The sequence below is a fragment of the Thalassophryne amazonica genome, chromosome 11, assembly GCF_902500255.1.
Source record: "Thalassophryne amazonica chromosome 11, fThaAma1.1, whole genome shotgun sequence".
NCBI lineage: Eukaryota > Metazoa > Chordata > Actinopteri > Batrachoidiformes > Batrachoididae > Thalassophryne > Thalassophryne amazonica.
In genome coordinates, this window is record NC_047113.1 from 83,600,736 (window position 1) to 83,617,808 (window position 17,073).

General features: G+C 44.6%; 1 protein-coding gene and 1 long non-coding RNA gene across 2 annotated transcripts in view; one reads left to right on the plus strand and one right to left on the minus strand.

Moving 5' to 3' along the window:
* Positions 1–6,126, plus strand: part of cplx2 (complexin 2) — a 109,622-nt gene extending 103,496 nt beyond the window's left edge. Inside the window, exon 5 of the mRNA XM_034182304.1 lies at positions 5,108–6,126. Coding sequence (XP_034038195.1) covers positions 5,108–5,305 — 198 coding nt within the window. The 3' untranslated portion in view covers positions 5,306–6,126. The remainder of the gene's footprint in view (positions 1–5,107) is intronic.
* A 9,510-nt stretch (positions 6,127–15,636) lies between these two features.
* On the minus strand, positions 15,637–17,073 carry LOC117520968. The gene is made up of 2 exons (XR_004563832.1): positions 15,873–17,073; positions 15,637–15,734 (listed from the first exon to the last, which is right to left on the minus strand). It is a non-coding gene; the product is annotated as an uncharacterized LOC117520968 (long non-coding RNA).

Here is a 17,073-nt window from a genome sequence, read left to right on the forward strand (position 1 = left end):
GACATGCGAGGAGAACTGGGGACCGCGATCGGAGACGATGTCTGATGGTATCCCATGCAGGCGGACGACGTGGTGGACCAGGAGGTCCGCTGTCTCCTGGGCCGTTGGGAGCTTCGGGAGGGCCACGAAGTGGGCCGCCTTGGAGAATCGGTCCACTATCGTGAGGATCACGGTGTTTCCCTGGGACGGCGGGAGGCCCGTGACAAAATCCAGGCCGATGTGGGACCAGGGGCGATGAGGCACGGGCAGCGGCTGTAGCAGTCCCGGAGCCTTGCGATGGTCGGCCTTGCCCCTGGCACAGGTGGTGCAGGCCTGGATATAATCCCGGACGTCGGCCTCCAGGGACGCCCACCAGAAGCGCTGCCGGACAACTGCCACGGTTCTTCGCACCCCTGGATGACAGGAGAGCTTAGAGCCGTGACAGAAGTCCAGGACTGCAGCCCTTGCCTCTGGTGGGACGTAAAGTCTGTTCTTTGGTCCAGCCCCGGGGTCCGGGCTTCGTGCCAGGGCCTCCCGGACGGTTCTCTCTACGTCCCAGGTGAGGGTGGCCACGATAGTGGACTCTGGGATGATGGGTTCCGGTGGATCCGACAACTCCGCCTTGACCTCGTCTTCGTGTACCCGGGACAAGGCATCCGACTTCTGGTTCTTGGTCCCGGGCCGGTAGGTGATGCGGAAGTCAAAACGGCCGAAGAACAGTGACCAGCGGGCTTGCCTGGGATTCAGCCGCTTGGCGGTCCTGATATATTCCAGGTTCCGGTGGTCAGTGAAAACCGTGAATGGCACGGACGTTCCCTCCAACAGGTGTCTCCACTCTTCAAGAGCCTCTTTCACCGCAAGGAGTTCTCGGTTGCCGACGTCATAGTTCCGTTCAGCCGGGGTCAACCTGCGGGAAAAATAGGCACACGGATGAAGGACCTTATCGGTCTTCCCACTCTGGGACAGCACAGCTCCTATCCCTGAGTCCGAGGCGTCCACCTCAACCACTAACTGGCGACTAGGATCGGGCTGCACCAGAACGGGTGCAGACGAGAAGCGCCGTTTCAACTCCTTGAACGCGGCATCGCAACGATCCGACCAGGTGAAGGGGACTTTTGGTGAGGTCAGGGCTGTCAGGGGGCTAACAACCTGGCTGTAGCCCTTAATGAACCTCCTGTAGAAATTTGCAAAGCCGAGGAACTGTTGCAGCTTCCTACGGCTTGTGGGTTGGGGCCAGTCTCTCACCGCTGCAACCTTGGCCGGATCAGGAGCGACGGAGTTGGGGGAGATGATGAACCCCAGGAAGGACAAAGAGGTGCGGTGAAACCCACACTTCTCGCCCTTAACAAACAGCCGGTTCTCCAATAACCGCTGCAGGACCTGACGTACATGTCGGACATGAGTCTCAGGATCCGGAGAAAAGATGAGTATGTCGTCTAGATATACGAAGACGAATCGGTGCAGGAAGTCCCGCAAGACATCATTAACCAATGCTTGGAACGTCGCGGGAGCATTTGTAAGACCGAACGGCATGACCAGGTACTCAAAATGACCCAACGGGGTGTTAAATGCCGTCTTCCACTCGTCTCCCTTCCGGATCCGAACCAGGTGATACGCATTCCTAAGATCAAGCTTGGTGAATATCTTGGCTCCATGCAGGGGCGTGAACACCGAATCCAACAAGGGTAAGGGGTATCGGTTACGAACCGTGACTTCGTTCAGCCCCCTGTAATCAATGCATGGACGTAATCCGCCATCCTTTTTACCCACAAAAAAGAAACCTGCACCCATCGGGGAGGTGGAATTCCGGATCAACCCGGCAGCCAAAGAGTCCCGGATGTAGGTCTCCATTGATTCGCGTTCAGGTCGTGAGAGGTTGTACAGCCTGCTGGACGGGAACTCAACGCCTGGAACCAAATCAATGGCACAATCATACGGGCGGTGCGGGGGAAGGGTGAGTGCCAGATCCTTGCTGAACACCTCCGCAAGGTCATGGTACTGCACCGGCACCGTCCCTAGATTGGGCGGGGCTCTGACCTCCTCCCTGGCCTGGGAACCGGGAGGAACCGAGGAACCTAAACATACCCGATGGCAGGTCTCGCTCCACTGGACCACTACCCCGGACGGCCAATCGATCCGGGGATTGTGTTTCAACATCCAGGGAAAACCTAAAATCACACGGGAGGTGGCCGGAGTCACAAAAAACTCGATCTCCTCCCGGTGATTCCCCGACACCACCAGAGTTACTGGTGGTGTCTTGTGAGTGATTGGAGGGAGTAGGGAGCCATCTAGTGCCCGTACCTGCACAGGCGAGGTAAGTGCCACCAGAGGGAACCCTATCTCCCTGGCCCATTTGCTATCAAGCAAATTCCCTTCTGAGCCCGTGTCCACCAGTGCTGGGGCCTTCAGGGTTAAATCCTCATAAAGGATTGTAACTGGGAGTCGTGTGGCGATGTGGGTGTGTCCCACGTGCACGTCTCGGCCCCCCCCTAGCCCAGTGTCTAGGGGCGGGCGTTGGTGTTTAACCGCTCGGGGCAGTCTCGTACCTGATGCTCAATCGAGCCACAAACAAAACACGCTCCGCGGGCCAGCCTCCTCTGTGTGGCCGGTGTCCTAAATGTTGCCCTACTCGTGTCCATAGCTTCGTCAGCAGGGGGAGCTGTGATCGCACGGAGCGCAGGGGCCGTGGAGCGTGGGGAGGGCGGAACGCGGTTGGAACCGGAAGGGAGAGGGACGACGTGTGCCTGGCCACGCCCTTCGTCTCGTTCCCGACGGCGCTCATTTAACCGATTGTCTAATCGTATGACAAGATCGATAAGCCCATCCAAATCCTGCGGTTCGTCCTTAGCCACCAGGTGCTCCTTGAGGACCAATGACAGTCCGTTTACGAAGGCGGCGCGGAGGGCAGTGTTATTCCAGCCGGACCTCGCAGCCGCGATGTGGAAGTCGACTGCATAGGCAGCTGCGCTCCGGCGCCCCTGTCTCATTGACAGCAGCACGGCTGAAGCGGTCTCTCCTCTATTAGGGTGATCGAACACTGTTCTGAGCTCCCTCACAAACCCATCATATGTCAGAAGGAGCCGTGAACTTTGCTCCCAGAGCGCTGTAGCCCAAGCGCGTGCCTCACCACGAAGCAGATTTATCACATAAGCTACTTTGCTAGCGTCGGTCGCGTACATGACGGGACGCTGTGCGAAGACGAGCGAACACTGCATAAGGAAATCCGCGCACGTCTCCACACAGCCTCCGTACGGCTCCGGGGGGCTTATGTATGCTTCAGGGGATGGTGGGGGGGGTCGTTGGACAACCAGTGGAACGTCGCTGTCACGCACAGGGTCTACGGGAGGGAGAGCCGCAGCGGCGCCCGGAGGGCGCGCTTCCACCTGCGCGGCGAGAGCCTCCACCCTGCGGTTCAGGAGGGCGTTCTGCTCGGCCATCAAGTCTAACCGAGTCGTGAAAGCGGTGAGGATCCGCTGCAACTCACCGATTACCCCTCCTGTGGACGCCTGTGCGCCTTGTTCTTCCATTGGCCGTTCAACAGCCGGTTGACGCCCCTCGGGATCCATGACGCTGGCCGAGATATCCTGTTGGGAAAGTGTAGGAACACGGACCCACAACAGGGGGCGCAAATGAACGGACAATGGAGTAAGTCAAAATAACAACGCTTTACTGTTGTGAATGTGCACAACGAATACAACCAATTACAGAAATGGACAAAAGTCAATACACAAAGGTGTCGTGTGGGCAGGCTCGAAGATAGGAGACGCCTCTCCAAGGTAAGACCGGAACCACACGGCTTCCTCCGCCACAGGACCCCGGGAATACTGGAGCCGCCAAGTCCCGAACTCCCAGGTGGCCACTGCCTCCGCGTGTCGGACCTGGTACTGCTGGCGAGGGAAAAAGAACAGTTAGATGGGGGCGCGTTTGCACCCAGAACTCCGAACGGCAGGAAAGGTACCTCCACCTCTCGTTGGAACAGTAAACCAATAACTAGCTCAGTCAAAACTGTGTACTCAGTAGGCTTTGATATGTTACCTCTCTGGTAGAAACGATATCTCGGCAATGAGGTGGAGATGCCGTCCTGCTGATATACCCCACTGATGATTGCCGTCAGCTGTCTCAGGTGATGGGTGACAGCTGTCACCGAGGCTGCTCCCGTGAGGCGGCGGCGCCCTCTGGTGCCTGGAGCCCGCACTCCAGGCAGGGCGCCCTCTGGTGATGGTGGGCCAGCAGTACCTCCTCTTCAGCGGCCCACACAACAAAAGTCTTTGCTTTAATAAATGCAAAGGTTTGGTAGGTTGTTCAAAAACTCAGTCCTTGACTCATGTGACACAAGACAACAGTAGCTCAGTTTCCACTATAGATTTGTACCAAAAAAAAGTTAGATGTTTTCAGAATGTTGATAAAAAGCTGCGTGAGAGAACACGATTGCTGGATTTTGTCTTTTTGCAGTAAGTGTCACTCCAGTGATAACAGTAATTCCAGTAGTCATGGCGATGAAAGGATAAGTCACGCTGAATCAGGACCACCAAATTTGCCCCCCTTTGATTTGGCCCTTCATGTAGCCCAGTGTGACATTAATGGTAAAATAGTTTTTTGTTGTTTTTTTTTGCTTTTTCGGACTTGCTGCAGTTACATATCTGACCTCAATTTTACATGGAGAAATTGTACAATTTCCAGGCTAATGGAAATCTGCCTAGTGACAATGACATGTGGATCGCAAGGATGAGGAATTGTCAAACACATCCAGCATTTTCCTTAATGATACATAATCGTGTACCAGAGGATGGTACACGATTCTTCCATGTCGCCCTGAGTCCCAAACATCCAACAATCAGTTCTGACCCAGAATCAAAAACCTTCCCTAAAATGCATTTTACTGATGCACATATTTATTTATTGTTTTTAGAGTTTTTAGACTGCATTCTACAGGAATGTTACAACTTTAACTGTCATATGAAGTGGGGGGGGATTATGTGGCAGTTACTACTGCTAAGCAACAGACCAATCAAAGGACACGCATATGTCTAACTTTTCTATATAAGATTGCGAGTCTTTAACTTGTATCTACATTTTGCTTATCCTCCATCTCTCTGCATGTCCCCTCTATTGTCCTCTCACCTCTCAGTATGGACTGAAGAAAAAGGAAGAGAAGGAGGCGGAGGAGAAAGCGGCGATGGAGCAGGCGTGCGAAGGCTCACTGACACGCCCGAAGAAGGCGATCCCAAGGGGCTGCGGAGACGATGACGAGGAAGATGAGGAGAGCATCTTTGACACTGTCCTCAAGTTTCTGCCTGGACCCCTACAGGATATGTTCAAGAAGTAAAAAACTAAATCAAAGGAACCCTAAATTCAGGGTCCAGTCTGGCCTAAGCCAGGCTGAAGGGCAGAGGGAGGAGGGAATCTCAGTGTCGGGGACTTTGGGTAGAAACGTTAGAGAAATTTAGACTGTTGGAATCGGGGGACTTGAATACGTTTGAAAATTAATAAGCAGGGAGACAGCACAGGTCAGGTTTGGGTCTTATTGAGGTCTTTGGGAGTATAAAGGATCAGGAAGGGGGTTCTTGCCAATCTGTTAGAGACTACACACTGCCTTTCTAGAACATGTTACTTTATTTTCTACTCTTGGAAGATTTTGTCCTCCACAATTACTATTTAACATTTTCAAAATGACAATTAGTACATTTATTAAAGTGTGAAAGATTTCCCTCTTCTTGCCCACTCAAATGAATCGTTTTGACTGGCTGGTCATCTGTTGCTAGGCGAAGTTGACCATTGGACAGCAGTATTCCCTTGAAGACGGGCAGTGGGTGCATCGATGCGTTTGTGCCTCTCACAGCACTGCCGATCCTGTTTTTCCACTTTGATGTTTGTCAAAGTTTAGTTATTTCAGTGGCTATTTTCTACTTTTATGAGCTGGATGTAAGTCTTTCTATTGAAGCCAAATCAGCATTTAAGTTTGTTTTATGTTTGTTTGTTTTGGACACGTGCCTTCATATCATCTCCTCCAGAGAAATTCTAGATGAGGGTTTGCATTTGTTCGTAACATGTTGATATACTTTTGGAGCAGTCTATTTGATGGATTGCTGTGTTGTAGGCAAATTTAGAATTTGTCGAGGTCACAAGGGAAACACGGTAATTGTTGGACATTCCTTGAACAACAACGGGCCAATATGTGAAACAATTGTGCATTTTAATTGTAAAAGCACTCAATTTTGCATATACATTGTTTGATATAGAATTTAAAAAAAATGTAGATATCACACTAAGTTGAACTGTCCCTCCCCCAAATCAGTGTCATTGTAGATTGAATGGATTCAGCATATATGAAATCAGCACTTCATTTGTTTCTGTGTGACAGTTTGTAATAAAAACAGCATTTTGTTGATACCCTGGGACAGCAGGGCAGCCATCTTGGATTTTGTCATTTATTATCCTAAAGGTGGGGGGTGGGGAGGATTGAGTTTGGCCTGGTATTTAATTATATATAGCAAACAATGTCTGCAAAATGTGGTGCTTTTACCATAAAATTGTTTCACTTATCTGCCCCCTATAAGTCATACAGACACAAGGAGCGTGTGTCTTTTGTCTAGATTTTCTTGCTGGATTCATGCTGAATCCTTTCCAACAACAATTACATTATCAAAAAAAACAAAAACAAAAAAAACTTGCATGATATATCTATTTTTTTAAATTATGTCAAACAATGTCTTTGCAAAATTTGGTGCTTTTATCAGAAAAACACACGATGATGTTTCATACATATCTGTCCCCCTTATGCTCAGGGGTTGGTCACACAGCTAGCCAAGCTGGTTTATGAAAGAGTTAAATTAATACCAAAGCAAGTGCAGATTGTCTTATTCAAAATACTGTAAAGCAAAAACGTAGTGTAAATTAACTCTTACTGATGAACTTTAACATACTAATAGAGTTTATTTAACACCATTCTGAGTGGGAATTTCTGCACTGTTAATTTAACACTTAAAAGTTCCCTACGTAGCTCAGAAAGTCATTGTAAATGACCAGGCTAGCGGCGTTAGCTGGCTAATTCGCTAAAATTATTAGCGGTAACATATTCTCTACTGGATCTTATAACTGGAACAGCAAACTCAGTCAAAGCTGGATTTTTTTTTTCCACATTGTGGAACGCAGCAACTTGAAATGATAAAGTCCATTTTGAACGCAACCTTTTTTGTTGCTTCATAAGATCTGTGAGACTTATGTAGACCCTTTCCTTGGAATATCACGTGACCGGTGAAGGAAGCCAAAAGGCTCTGCTGATGTCAATACTGCAAATGTTACACAAGTGTAAATGTGACTGCTAGTATCAGTACTTACCTGTGACTAACACAGCCTTCTTATAGCCTGGATATTGTACATACATATGTTACTTTCCTCTGGACATACAAACGTCTTTTAGTTCCCACCTAGTAAGCTACTGTATCTTTATCACAATTAATAAATTTAACAGTGGAAGAATTTGATGTCAAAACATTTCAAGCTAGTGTGAAATACACCTGTCTGTCTTGTCATAAAGTAACAACTTTCAGAATATGAATCAATAAGAGGCAATATTTTGTACTCTGCTAAATAGGAGCACACATTCTGGAATCAAATAAGCATTTATTTCTGGTAGTGTTGTGATTAGACAGATGGGGTGTCAAATGATACAACTAAACCCACACAGAGCTCTGTGATTCACAGGATATATATATATATATATATATATATATATATATATATATATATATATATATATATATATATATATATACAGCAATGAAATGCTGGTTAGTTTATATATTAGAAAATGTTCAACAAGAGGTGTGCTGTAAACTAACACTTGAACCCACCAAATGAGATACAACAACAAAAAAGTACACACACACACACACACACACACACACACACACACACACACACACACACACACACACACACACACACACACACACACACACACACACACACACACACACACACACACACACACACACAAAAGCCCAAACTTCATTCGAACTGTAAAAAGTAAGGTCCAAAAACAGTCACAGAAAATGCAAAGTGTGGAATAAAAGACTAACAAATGCAAATGTTGAGGGCAGATTGAGTAGTGTGTGATGCGTGTGGGTCACATGACACAATGCGTTTCAGATGCTTCACAGATGCAACAAAACCCACCTGGAATCTAATCCAAGTGTTCAGACAAAACCGGTTTGGCAAAAATCAGATTTGAATCTCATTTCAAAATCAACCTATGATTTTGGAAAATTTTGACTCTCCACACGTAGTTCCTCTTCCTGCTGAAATAATACTTGAATCAAACACAGAGCTCAGGATTTGGACAAACAAGGAATGACTACTGGTCTGGCAAAAATAGACGGACAGATATGCTGCAGTTCACTAAGATACTATGTGTATCCCTCCAAAGTCAGACACACCTTTACTGCCATTACATTTAAACTCAATAATAATTTCAGGACGGGCAGATTTCGGGGTTTGGATAAACAGCCTTCATAAGCAGATGCGTGAAAGCAGAAATACACAAACAGAGGTTGTGTCTCAGAGCCCTGATCAGCAGAAGGAGCTGCAGCCGTGTGGGCGCGCAGGTGCTGGTCATCGAACAATTAGGTCAAAACCACAGCCACCCCCCCCCCCACCCCCCAAAACAAACAAACAAACAAAACACATCTGAAGTCACATATTTTTGATCACAGGGTGAATGTTGCTATACTATACCTGCCCAAATGCACATTTTTTGAAGGTCTGTCGTGAATTTTTTCCTGCGTGCATATGGGAAGAAACTTGACAGGAAGCTATTCCACAAAATTTCAATTTCAATTTATTTTCATTATTTTCATACACAAGTAAGTTGTCCATAAGGGCAAAGATGACGTTTGGCTGTCAGCTCATCTTATGTTTGCCAAAGTTCATTCATTCATTCATTCATCTTCTACCGCTTAGTCCAATTAAGGGTCGCGGGGGAATGGAGCCTATCCCAGCAGTCATAGGGCACGAGGCGGGGTACACCCAGGACAGGATGCCAGTCTGTCGCAGGTTTGCCAAAGTTAACTTCTCAAATTTCAATTTCAATTTATTTTCATTTATACAGGGCCAAATCACAACAGAGTTGCCTCAAAGCACTTCACACAGGAAAGGTCTAACCTTACCAACCCCAGAGCAACAGTGGTAAGGAAAAACTCCCTCTGAGGAAGAAACCTCAAGCAGATCAGACTCAAAGGGGTGACCCTCTGCTTGGGCCATGCTACAAACATAAATTACAGAACAATTCACAGAACAATTCACGGACGAATATACAAGAAATGCTAGTGGCTCACAGGACAGGAGGATCGCCAGCACGAATACAACTCCCATCTCTGGATGGAGCTGCACCTTAAACAGAGAGAAAAAACAGAATCAGGCATCAGAAAGACAAGAAATACTGTATAATTTGCCAGCATTAAACAACAAAATCCACTTCATCTCACTGATTCACTCTGGTATTTTCAGTATCTATGGTGGCGTTTGGTGTCAGATCAAGTTGTGATGTCCAGAATTACAAACTCTGTGCTGCCACCGGTTGCGTGATACAGAAATGTTCTTCATGAGTCTCCTTCATATAGTTTCCCAAAATCTGAACCTGCTGCTATTACATCAACTTCTGATAAAGAAAACATTTGGGTCCACTGACATGAACCCATCTATCATTTAAAGCAAGTCACCCTGAACTCTTCTACTCTCTCAAGGTGTTAAAGCTAACTCTTTCAATTCATGTTTCTCAATTCAGGAACCAACTTTGTTGCCAGGAGGATGTTGTCTCTTTCTGTAAATGGTGAGCATACTTGCACACGACATTCAAGGTGTGGGCGAACATGACATTTACACCGAATTAAGAACTGTGTCAAAATGTGACACGGTTGAAAATGCTCATCCGATTAGACTGATCTCCAGCCCAAATGGTTCAGAAATAAATATAAACAAATTTTTACTAATTTTAGGCCACTGAGGATGAAAATCATGTTTAAATTGGTGATTGGCTCAGGTTTTTAAGATATGTTACGACTATGCTACTATACGAGTATAACCCTTTTGTTGATTTTTAAAGTGTTCCAATAAGAGAACAGGTGACATATTATTGTATAAACAATCAGAGAAACATGGAAGGACCTGCTTATGATTGGGGACTGGAGCCTATTGCAGCAGTCTAGTATACCTAGATCTCTTTCTTTGTTAACAGTATCTATTGCCTTCCAGTTCATATAGGACTCATAACATGGATTTTTCTGATGTATATGCACAACCTGATATTTATCTTTGTCAGAATCTAATAACCATGCCGTTGACATATATATATATATATATATATATATATATATATATATATATATATATATATATATATATATATATATATTTCAGTATCATCTGCAAACAAGTTTACATTTGGGAGATATGTCAACTTCTACTAAGATTCATGCATTAATTAACAAATGGCCGCAGAGTGAATCTCAATGTGCAGATTCAGGCAAAAGCAATTTTTTTTTTTTAATTTTGCAAATGACAGGTGTCGTCTGTGCAACTTGCTCATTTTTATGAATGTGCTGACAGATTTGAAATAACGATTTATTTCATGCCTTCACGTTTCAGCTCATATTAAAATACAGAATGACTAAACTTTTAGCATCGAGACCAAAGAAAAACTTCTGCGATCAAACTGTTTCTTTTATGATCACAGAAACAAACACATGCACCCACAACATGAAATCGCAGATACAGTATACTGAGAGGAAATCACAGTACTGAAATAATTATAAATGAAAAAAATAATACAAAAAATCCCCCCAATGCTGGTGTGAGCAGTCCCTGAGCAATGCTAAATACAACCTGCAACAAACATATTTTAGTGTTTAGAAAGAATAACTTCCTGAAGTTGCAGACATTTATTAATGTAAGCAAGTCCCTTCGGCTGCTCGATTGTTTGCACTCGGGGTCACCACAGCAAATCCAAGGTGGATCTGCATGTTGAATTGGCACAAGTTTTACGCCGGATGCCCTTCCTGACGCAACTCCACATTGCATGGAGAAATGTGGCAGGGGTGGGATTTGAACCCGGAGCCTTCTAAACTGAAACCAAGCGCATTAACCACTTGGCCACCACCCCTGCGCAGACATTTATTGATAAAACACGTATTTATTTATTTATTAAAAACTAATTCATTCACTTTTTAGTTAAGTGATGGTGATGAAAAAAATTCTCCATGAATTTGTATTTGAGAATAATTTTGACGATTAGTGAGAATTCTGGTGATTATTGTTGTGAGGAGGACAGCATCCTTGTTTTTCATTTTTTTAGCTCAGATAGGACTTTTCACTAGATAAAGCCATATTGTTTAGATTGCAATAATTACTCAAAATGACTTTAAGAAAGAATCTTTCAGTAGTGGCGATTAATCGTCTCATGATTGTTTTCTGTAAAAAAAAAACAAAAAAAAAAAACAAAAACAAAAAAGAAAACAGAAAATATTTCCATATCTTCTGACAAATCCTCACCATTCCTGTATCTTTAAAACACGTTGTAAGTATACACGTTAGGAAAAGAGAAAGCCATTGTTTTTGTCCCTGTGTGTACTGTAAGTGTGTGTGTTTCCATGCGTGTCTTTTTACGTGTCTATGATGTGGGATCATGTTGCTTCAGAAAGTCTCGTTTGTACTACGTAAGTGTGTCTTTAAACTATTTTGTACACAGACATATGCTGGGTATTCATGCTGTATGAAGAAAAAACTTAACACATTCCTTCCAAATGTTGAGCATGCAAGTGTTTGATGACATGAAAAAACAATGAAATCTCAACAGTAAAAAAAACAAAACAAAAACACATATCTCATTTCTGGAGGATGCTCCTGGCAACAGACTGTGGTCTTTGGATCCAGATGACTTTGATGTGGGTTTGAAGTCGAGTTTTATAGATGGTTAAAGCTACACCGTGCAGGATTTAGTGTCATCTAGTGGTGAGGTTGCAGATTGCATTATGCCGTCACCAGTCACAATGTTTTTTTTTCAGATTTTTGCATTTTTGGCGATGGCGATTCATGCTCCGTTGCCTGTTCTTGTGATGAGCAATATGTTTGATCCCCCGCGTCATTAAAAACTAGGGTTCTCAAACTTGTTAGCGTGCACTAGCAACTAGTTAACATACATAGGGGAGTAACCACTGAGTCCTTTTCTTTTTTCCTCTAATCTTCAAGCAGTCCAGTCTCAGACTTTTCTTTGTGATACTGTCATGAAATGTGTCATACTGTCATGCGGTCAAGTTTCAGTCACTATTTTTAACCCTAACCATAACCCCAACACCCACCCCATGTCACCCTAAATTTTGCGATACTATCATGAAAATAGTAGAGAAGCTTGAATCTTCGACTGGACTGGGTTGCTTGACGTGAGGACGTTTTGCTTCAAATCACAGAAGCTTCCTCAGCTAAAATGCTTGCTCTGGTAGTCTGACTTCTGTCTGACCCTTGCCGAGAAGAACAAACAGAAGCCATAAAAGCTGGAGTTTTAAACTTAACCAGACGCCTCTTACTGAGAGGCAGACTGCTATTGGCTAGTGACTAAACAGTTGCTTTAATTAGCACCTATTGTGCTCTAGTTAGCACCCTCCTAATGACAGGGTAGCTGACCCTCATAACGATGGGACTGACACCTGTCCTGATGGTGTGAATGACTCATTACCATGAACAAAAGACTGAAACTGCTTTGATCTGTGTACCCCATTGTAAACAGGGGACAAAGCGTGTCTCAGACCCCCTCCCCGGTTAAGACTGGGTTTCAACTGTTTCACATAGAATGCCTCCTTCACACCTCTCTCAAACCATTTCTTCTCTCTGGCTAAGATTTTGACTTCCTTGTCCTCAAACGTGTGGTTACTGTCTTTTAAGGTGGAGATGAACTGCAGACTGAGGTCCACTGGCGACCTCTCTGCGGTGCTGGTATAGCCTTTTGTGTAAAGGTTGCTTAGTCTCACCTATGTAGTGTCATTACAGTTTTCCTGACATCTGATAGAATACACTACATTGCTCTGTTTGTAACTAGGGATCCTGTCTCGGTAGGAGGTGTCTGGTTAGGTTTAAAACTCCAGCTTTTGTGGCTTCTGTTTGTTCTTCTCAACAAGGGTCAGACAGAAGTCAGACTACCAGAGCAAGAATTTTAGCTGAGGAAGCTTCTGTGATTTGAAGCAAAACGTCCTTGCGTCAAGCAACCCAGTCCAGTCGAAGATTCAAGCTTCTCTACTATGGAAACCACCTGGACAACTGAGAGCCTTCACAGAAACTATCATGAAAATGTAACACTTCTTGTGATGCCATCACGATCTTGGCATGAGATCGAGTTGCTTCATGCAAAGGGCGGAGTAAGTAGATATGTCTCTTTTAGCCTACTGTATGAACATGATGCCCACCATGAGGGGGCACAGTCCCGTGTAGACATAAACAGCTCATTCTAAGCGTCTAAAAGCACATTAATTTGTTATTGCAGTTAATTTAAAAGCTAATGAGCAGCTGGTTACAAATGTTATATTTCTGCTGACAAATGCCCCTAAATCGTGCACACCGCAGCTTTAAGGTTTGAGGTTCTTTGTTGTCTGGATCATTTAAGGTTTGGTCTGGACTGGAATGTGTCTGGCTTCCTAATGGATGGTCTTTGTGCTTTAGTTTTAGTGGTTAACCAGTTGTCTTGCACTCACTACATAATCCTTGCTGCCGCTTCCTCCTTTGTTTCTTTATTACATTTGCATCACTCCACTAAGTATCCATGTTTTTTTTCAGTAACTGTGATCCTAAATGGCCACACCCACATTTTACAGAAACTGTCGACATGCTCACCGTCATGTGCCAAGCTTGAGCCAACTATGACTTTGGTGTGTAATAAACCTGTTGGCCACCAGGTCTCAGATTTGGAAATGTACCTTCAGTCACACCTGCTCCTGATTTCCATCATCAAAGCTTTTGATCAAAGCATTAATGAATCTCTTGCACATTTTGTGCTGTTGTGTTTCCTTAGTTAAGTGAAGCATGTATGTTGATGAGCGATGAGCTTTTGCTGCTCATACAGAAGCAACTCAGCAAACCTGGAGACAATGACATAATTTTGAGTTACCATTTCCTCCTACATTCCCAGACATGTCCAGCAGGTGGCAGACAGATCAGTTTCTGATCAGTTTATTTATTTCATTAGATATACAAATACTCCATGTATTGTTTTTGAGTTCAAGTCTTAACAACTTGCAGAGGACTCTTATCTGTGTACTTACCACTTGCTGAGAAGAACATACTACATATTTTTAATTCTTCACAAAAGTAACAGTTTACTGTACAGGGCACAAAATGTGAGTAAATTTCAACTTTAGAGCACCGAACAGACCCTCACACACGAGGTAAACGTGCAATGTAATTCAACTTTTGAAAACTTGCTGCATTACTGACTCATAACTATTTTTAAGTCAATAATGTACAGTAGCAGCTTGTCACACATGGAGATGGTGCCATCTTGTGGCTATAAATGATAGTGCAGTATTTTTTTTTGTCACTGTGACATGGTTAGTTATTACTTCTTATAATTATCTCAGCACTGAGGCTGAGCTTGTGGTTCCAGTTTCTAAGTTATATGCTTTTTATGGCTGGAATTAGTATCACGGTAAAACTACTTTGAGGCAAGGATTCCCAAATTCCCTTTTCACCAGAAGACCAAGTCCTTTTCACTGTCAGCACGTGGCCATCTGTCCTCTGTGTGTAAAATAACCTCTTAGCAGGACTCCAGACATCACCGAATGTGAAATGTCTTCAAAAAAGGGCTATGACATCATCAGTGTGTGAGGTCAGCAGGAACTCATCCGTCACGTCTGTGCTCCTTGTTTTCATCCACATTGTTTGCATGAGATTCATAACTGTGTTTGTTCTGTTCCTGTCAGGGGTGGGCAATCGTGCCATAAAGGGCAGAGACACTGCAGGTTTTCCGTGCAACCAATCACCTCAGCAGGTGATTTCATTAATGATCAGGCGTCTCAGCAGGTGATTTCACTGACAACCAGGTGTTTATGTTCAGAGCAGAAGCTCATCAGCAACCCACCTGCTGAGGTGATTGGTTACATGGAAAACCTGCAGTGTCTTGGCCCTCAATGCCCACCCCTGCTGTAGATGCTGGAAAGAATATGGACTCTTTGGAATATTTAGACTTTATTTTCATAACAAGCATCCTAGTTGGAAGAATACTGAAGTTGGCCAACTGGACGGTTTTACAGAAAAGATAAAAAAAAAAAAAGGATTCTCTAGGCGCATTCTGTTGTCAGGAGCTCAGACAAATTCAGAGAAATGAGAAGCAGGTGTGGCTTGGAACTGCCTTTGGAAACCTCACTCCATCCAACCCCTCACCCATAAAGTAAAGAAAAGATTTCTTAAGAGCACAGGTCAGGGTTCACCAACCCTGCTCCTAAAGATGCCCTGCCCTGCATGTTTTCCATGTTTACAGCTCATTAGATGTCTCCTAGGTCTTGATTGGCTGAGCACACCTGCCTTAGTTAATTAGCAGTGGGTGATTGATGGGTGATCTCCAGGATCAGGGTTGGAGATCCCTGCAGTAGATAATAGGACACTATGACCTTTTTGCACCACAGGAACTGTTTGAGAAACTGGAAGCTGAACTTGTCACTTTGCACCAAAGGATGAGAAATGATTTTGAGTCTCTTCTACGAACAGGGGATGAAACTCTTGATTGTTCAGATTCAAGCTTTGGACTTGTGGAAATGTCAAACATGCAAAGACAGATATGTTGTGGGAAAGCAACCATATACATATAGAGTCCAAGAGGTCACTACAACCTGATGGCTCAAGAAGCATCCAAACACTGAAGAACAGAGTCCAGAAGATGGTATAGACTTGGCAAGTCAGAGTACCAGCACATCGGAAACACTAGGAACATTCTTAGTAAGAGTCCCCAACACACTCAGTAAAATGCAGAGCAGTCATTGTAGTCATAGTAGGAACCACCTCTGGTAGTTGTCCTTAAAAGTCACGTTTTCCACCACTAATCTGGAACCTGCTCACTGTGACAGCAGATTAAACCAAGAAGATGATATGTCCTTCTCCTGGGCAACATTCACCAGCTCCTTCCAGGGAATCCCAAGGTGTTCCTGGCCCAAATTGGCTTTCCAATCTATTTATTATTGTCTGGGTCTACCATGGAGGCTCCTCATAGTCAGCCATTGCTTGGAGATCTCTCAGAAGAATTGTAATCTGATAGTGGAACCACCTCATCTGTCTCTTTCAGATCAAGTTCTGTTCTGTTTCAGATCAAGTACCATGGTTCTGCTTGGTGCTCTTTCTGCATGGCAGAATTTACCATCTCCCTCAGTGTGAGTCATGCCTCCTAACAAAGGAAACCCATTCCAATCGAATGTCATTCCATCATCAGCCACAAAACCTCGAAAACAAGCTCACAGCCTCCTTGGTGGAGGTGATGCAAATGTGACAAGCGCATTACTTTTGGTTTAAGGTTGGCTCAGACCTGGCATGAACTGGCACAGAGTTTGGGCCATGTACAAGCTGGTACATGGCTGGGCCATGTACCAGCTTAAACCAGACCTGGAACAGACAAGGTACTGTCTCTTAGTGCATCTCTGGGCCAGGCTAAAGTGGGACCAAGTCTTGGTCATGCCGTACCATTGATCACAAAATCTACTGGTTTGTAAAAAGGTAACAGCTGAACTGGGGAAGTCTTGCTTTGATAGGCAGCTTTACAGACTTATTCTGGAATGCACAAATGATGCTTTCCTGAGAAAAGAACACTGTGTTGTCAGTACTGGTTCAGCAGTGGTCCAGTGCTGACACCAGCTGGAAAAGTTGGTCATTAGAGCCAGCATTGACAGGACCCGGACCACAGGATGCTAATGCCCCACAACCCTGAGCCAAAGGTCATGTGCTAACTGTTATTAAGAATAGTTCTGGGTCCAAAATTTCCTAATTTAGTTCCACACTGCTGGTGCGAAAAGTGTTTATTTCAAAATATTAAACCGACAGAAGTGACTGTGCGGCTGTGTGAAAAACACA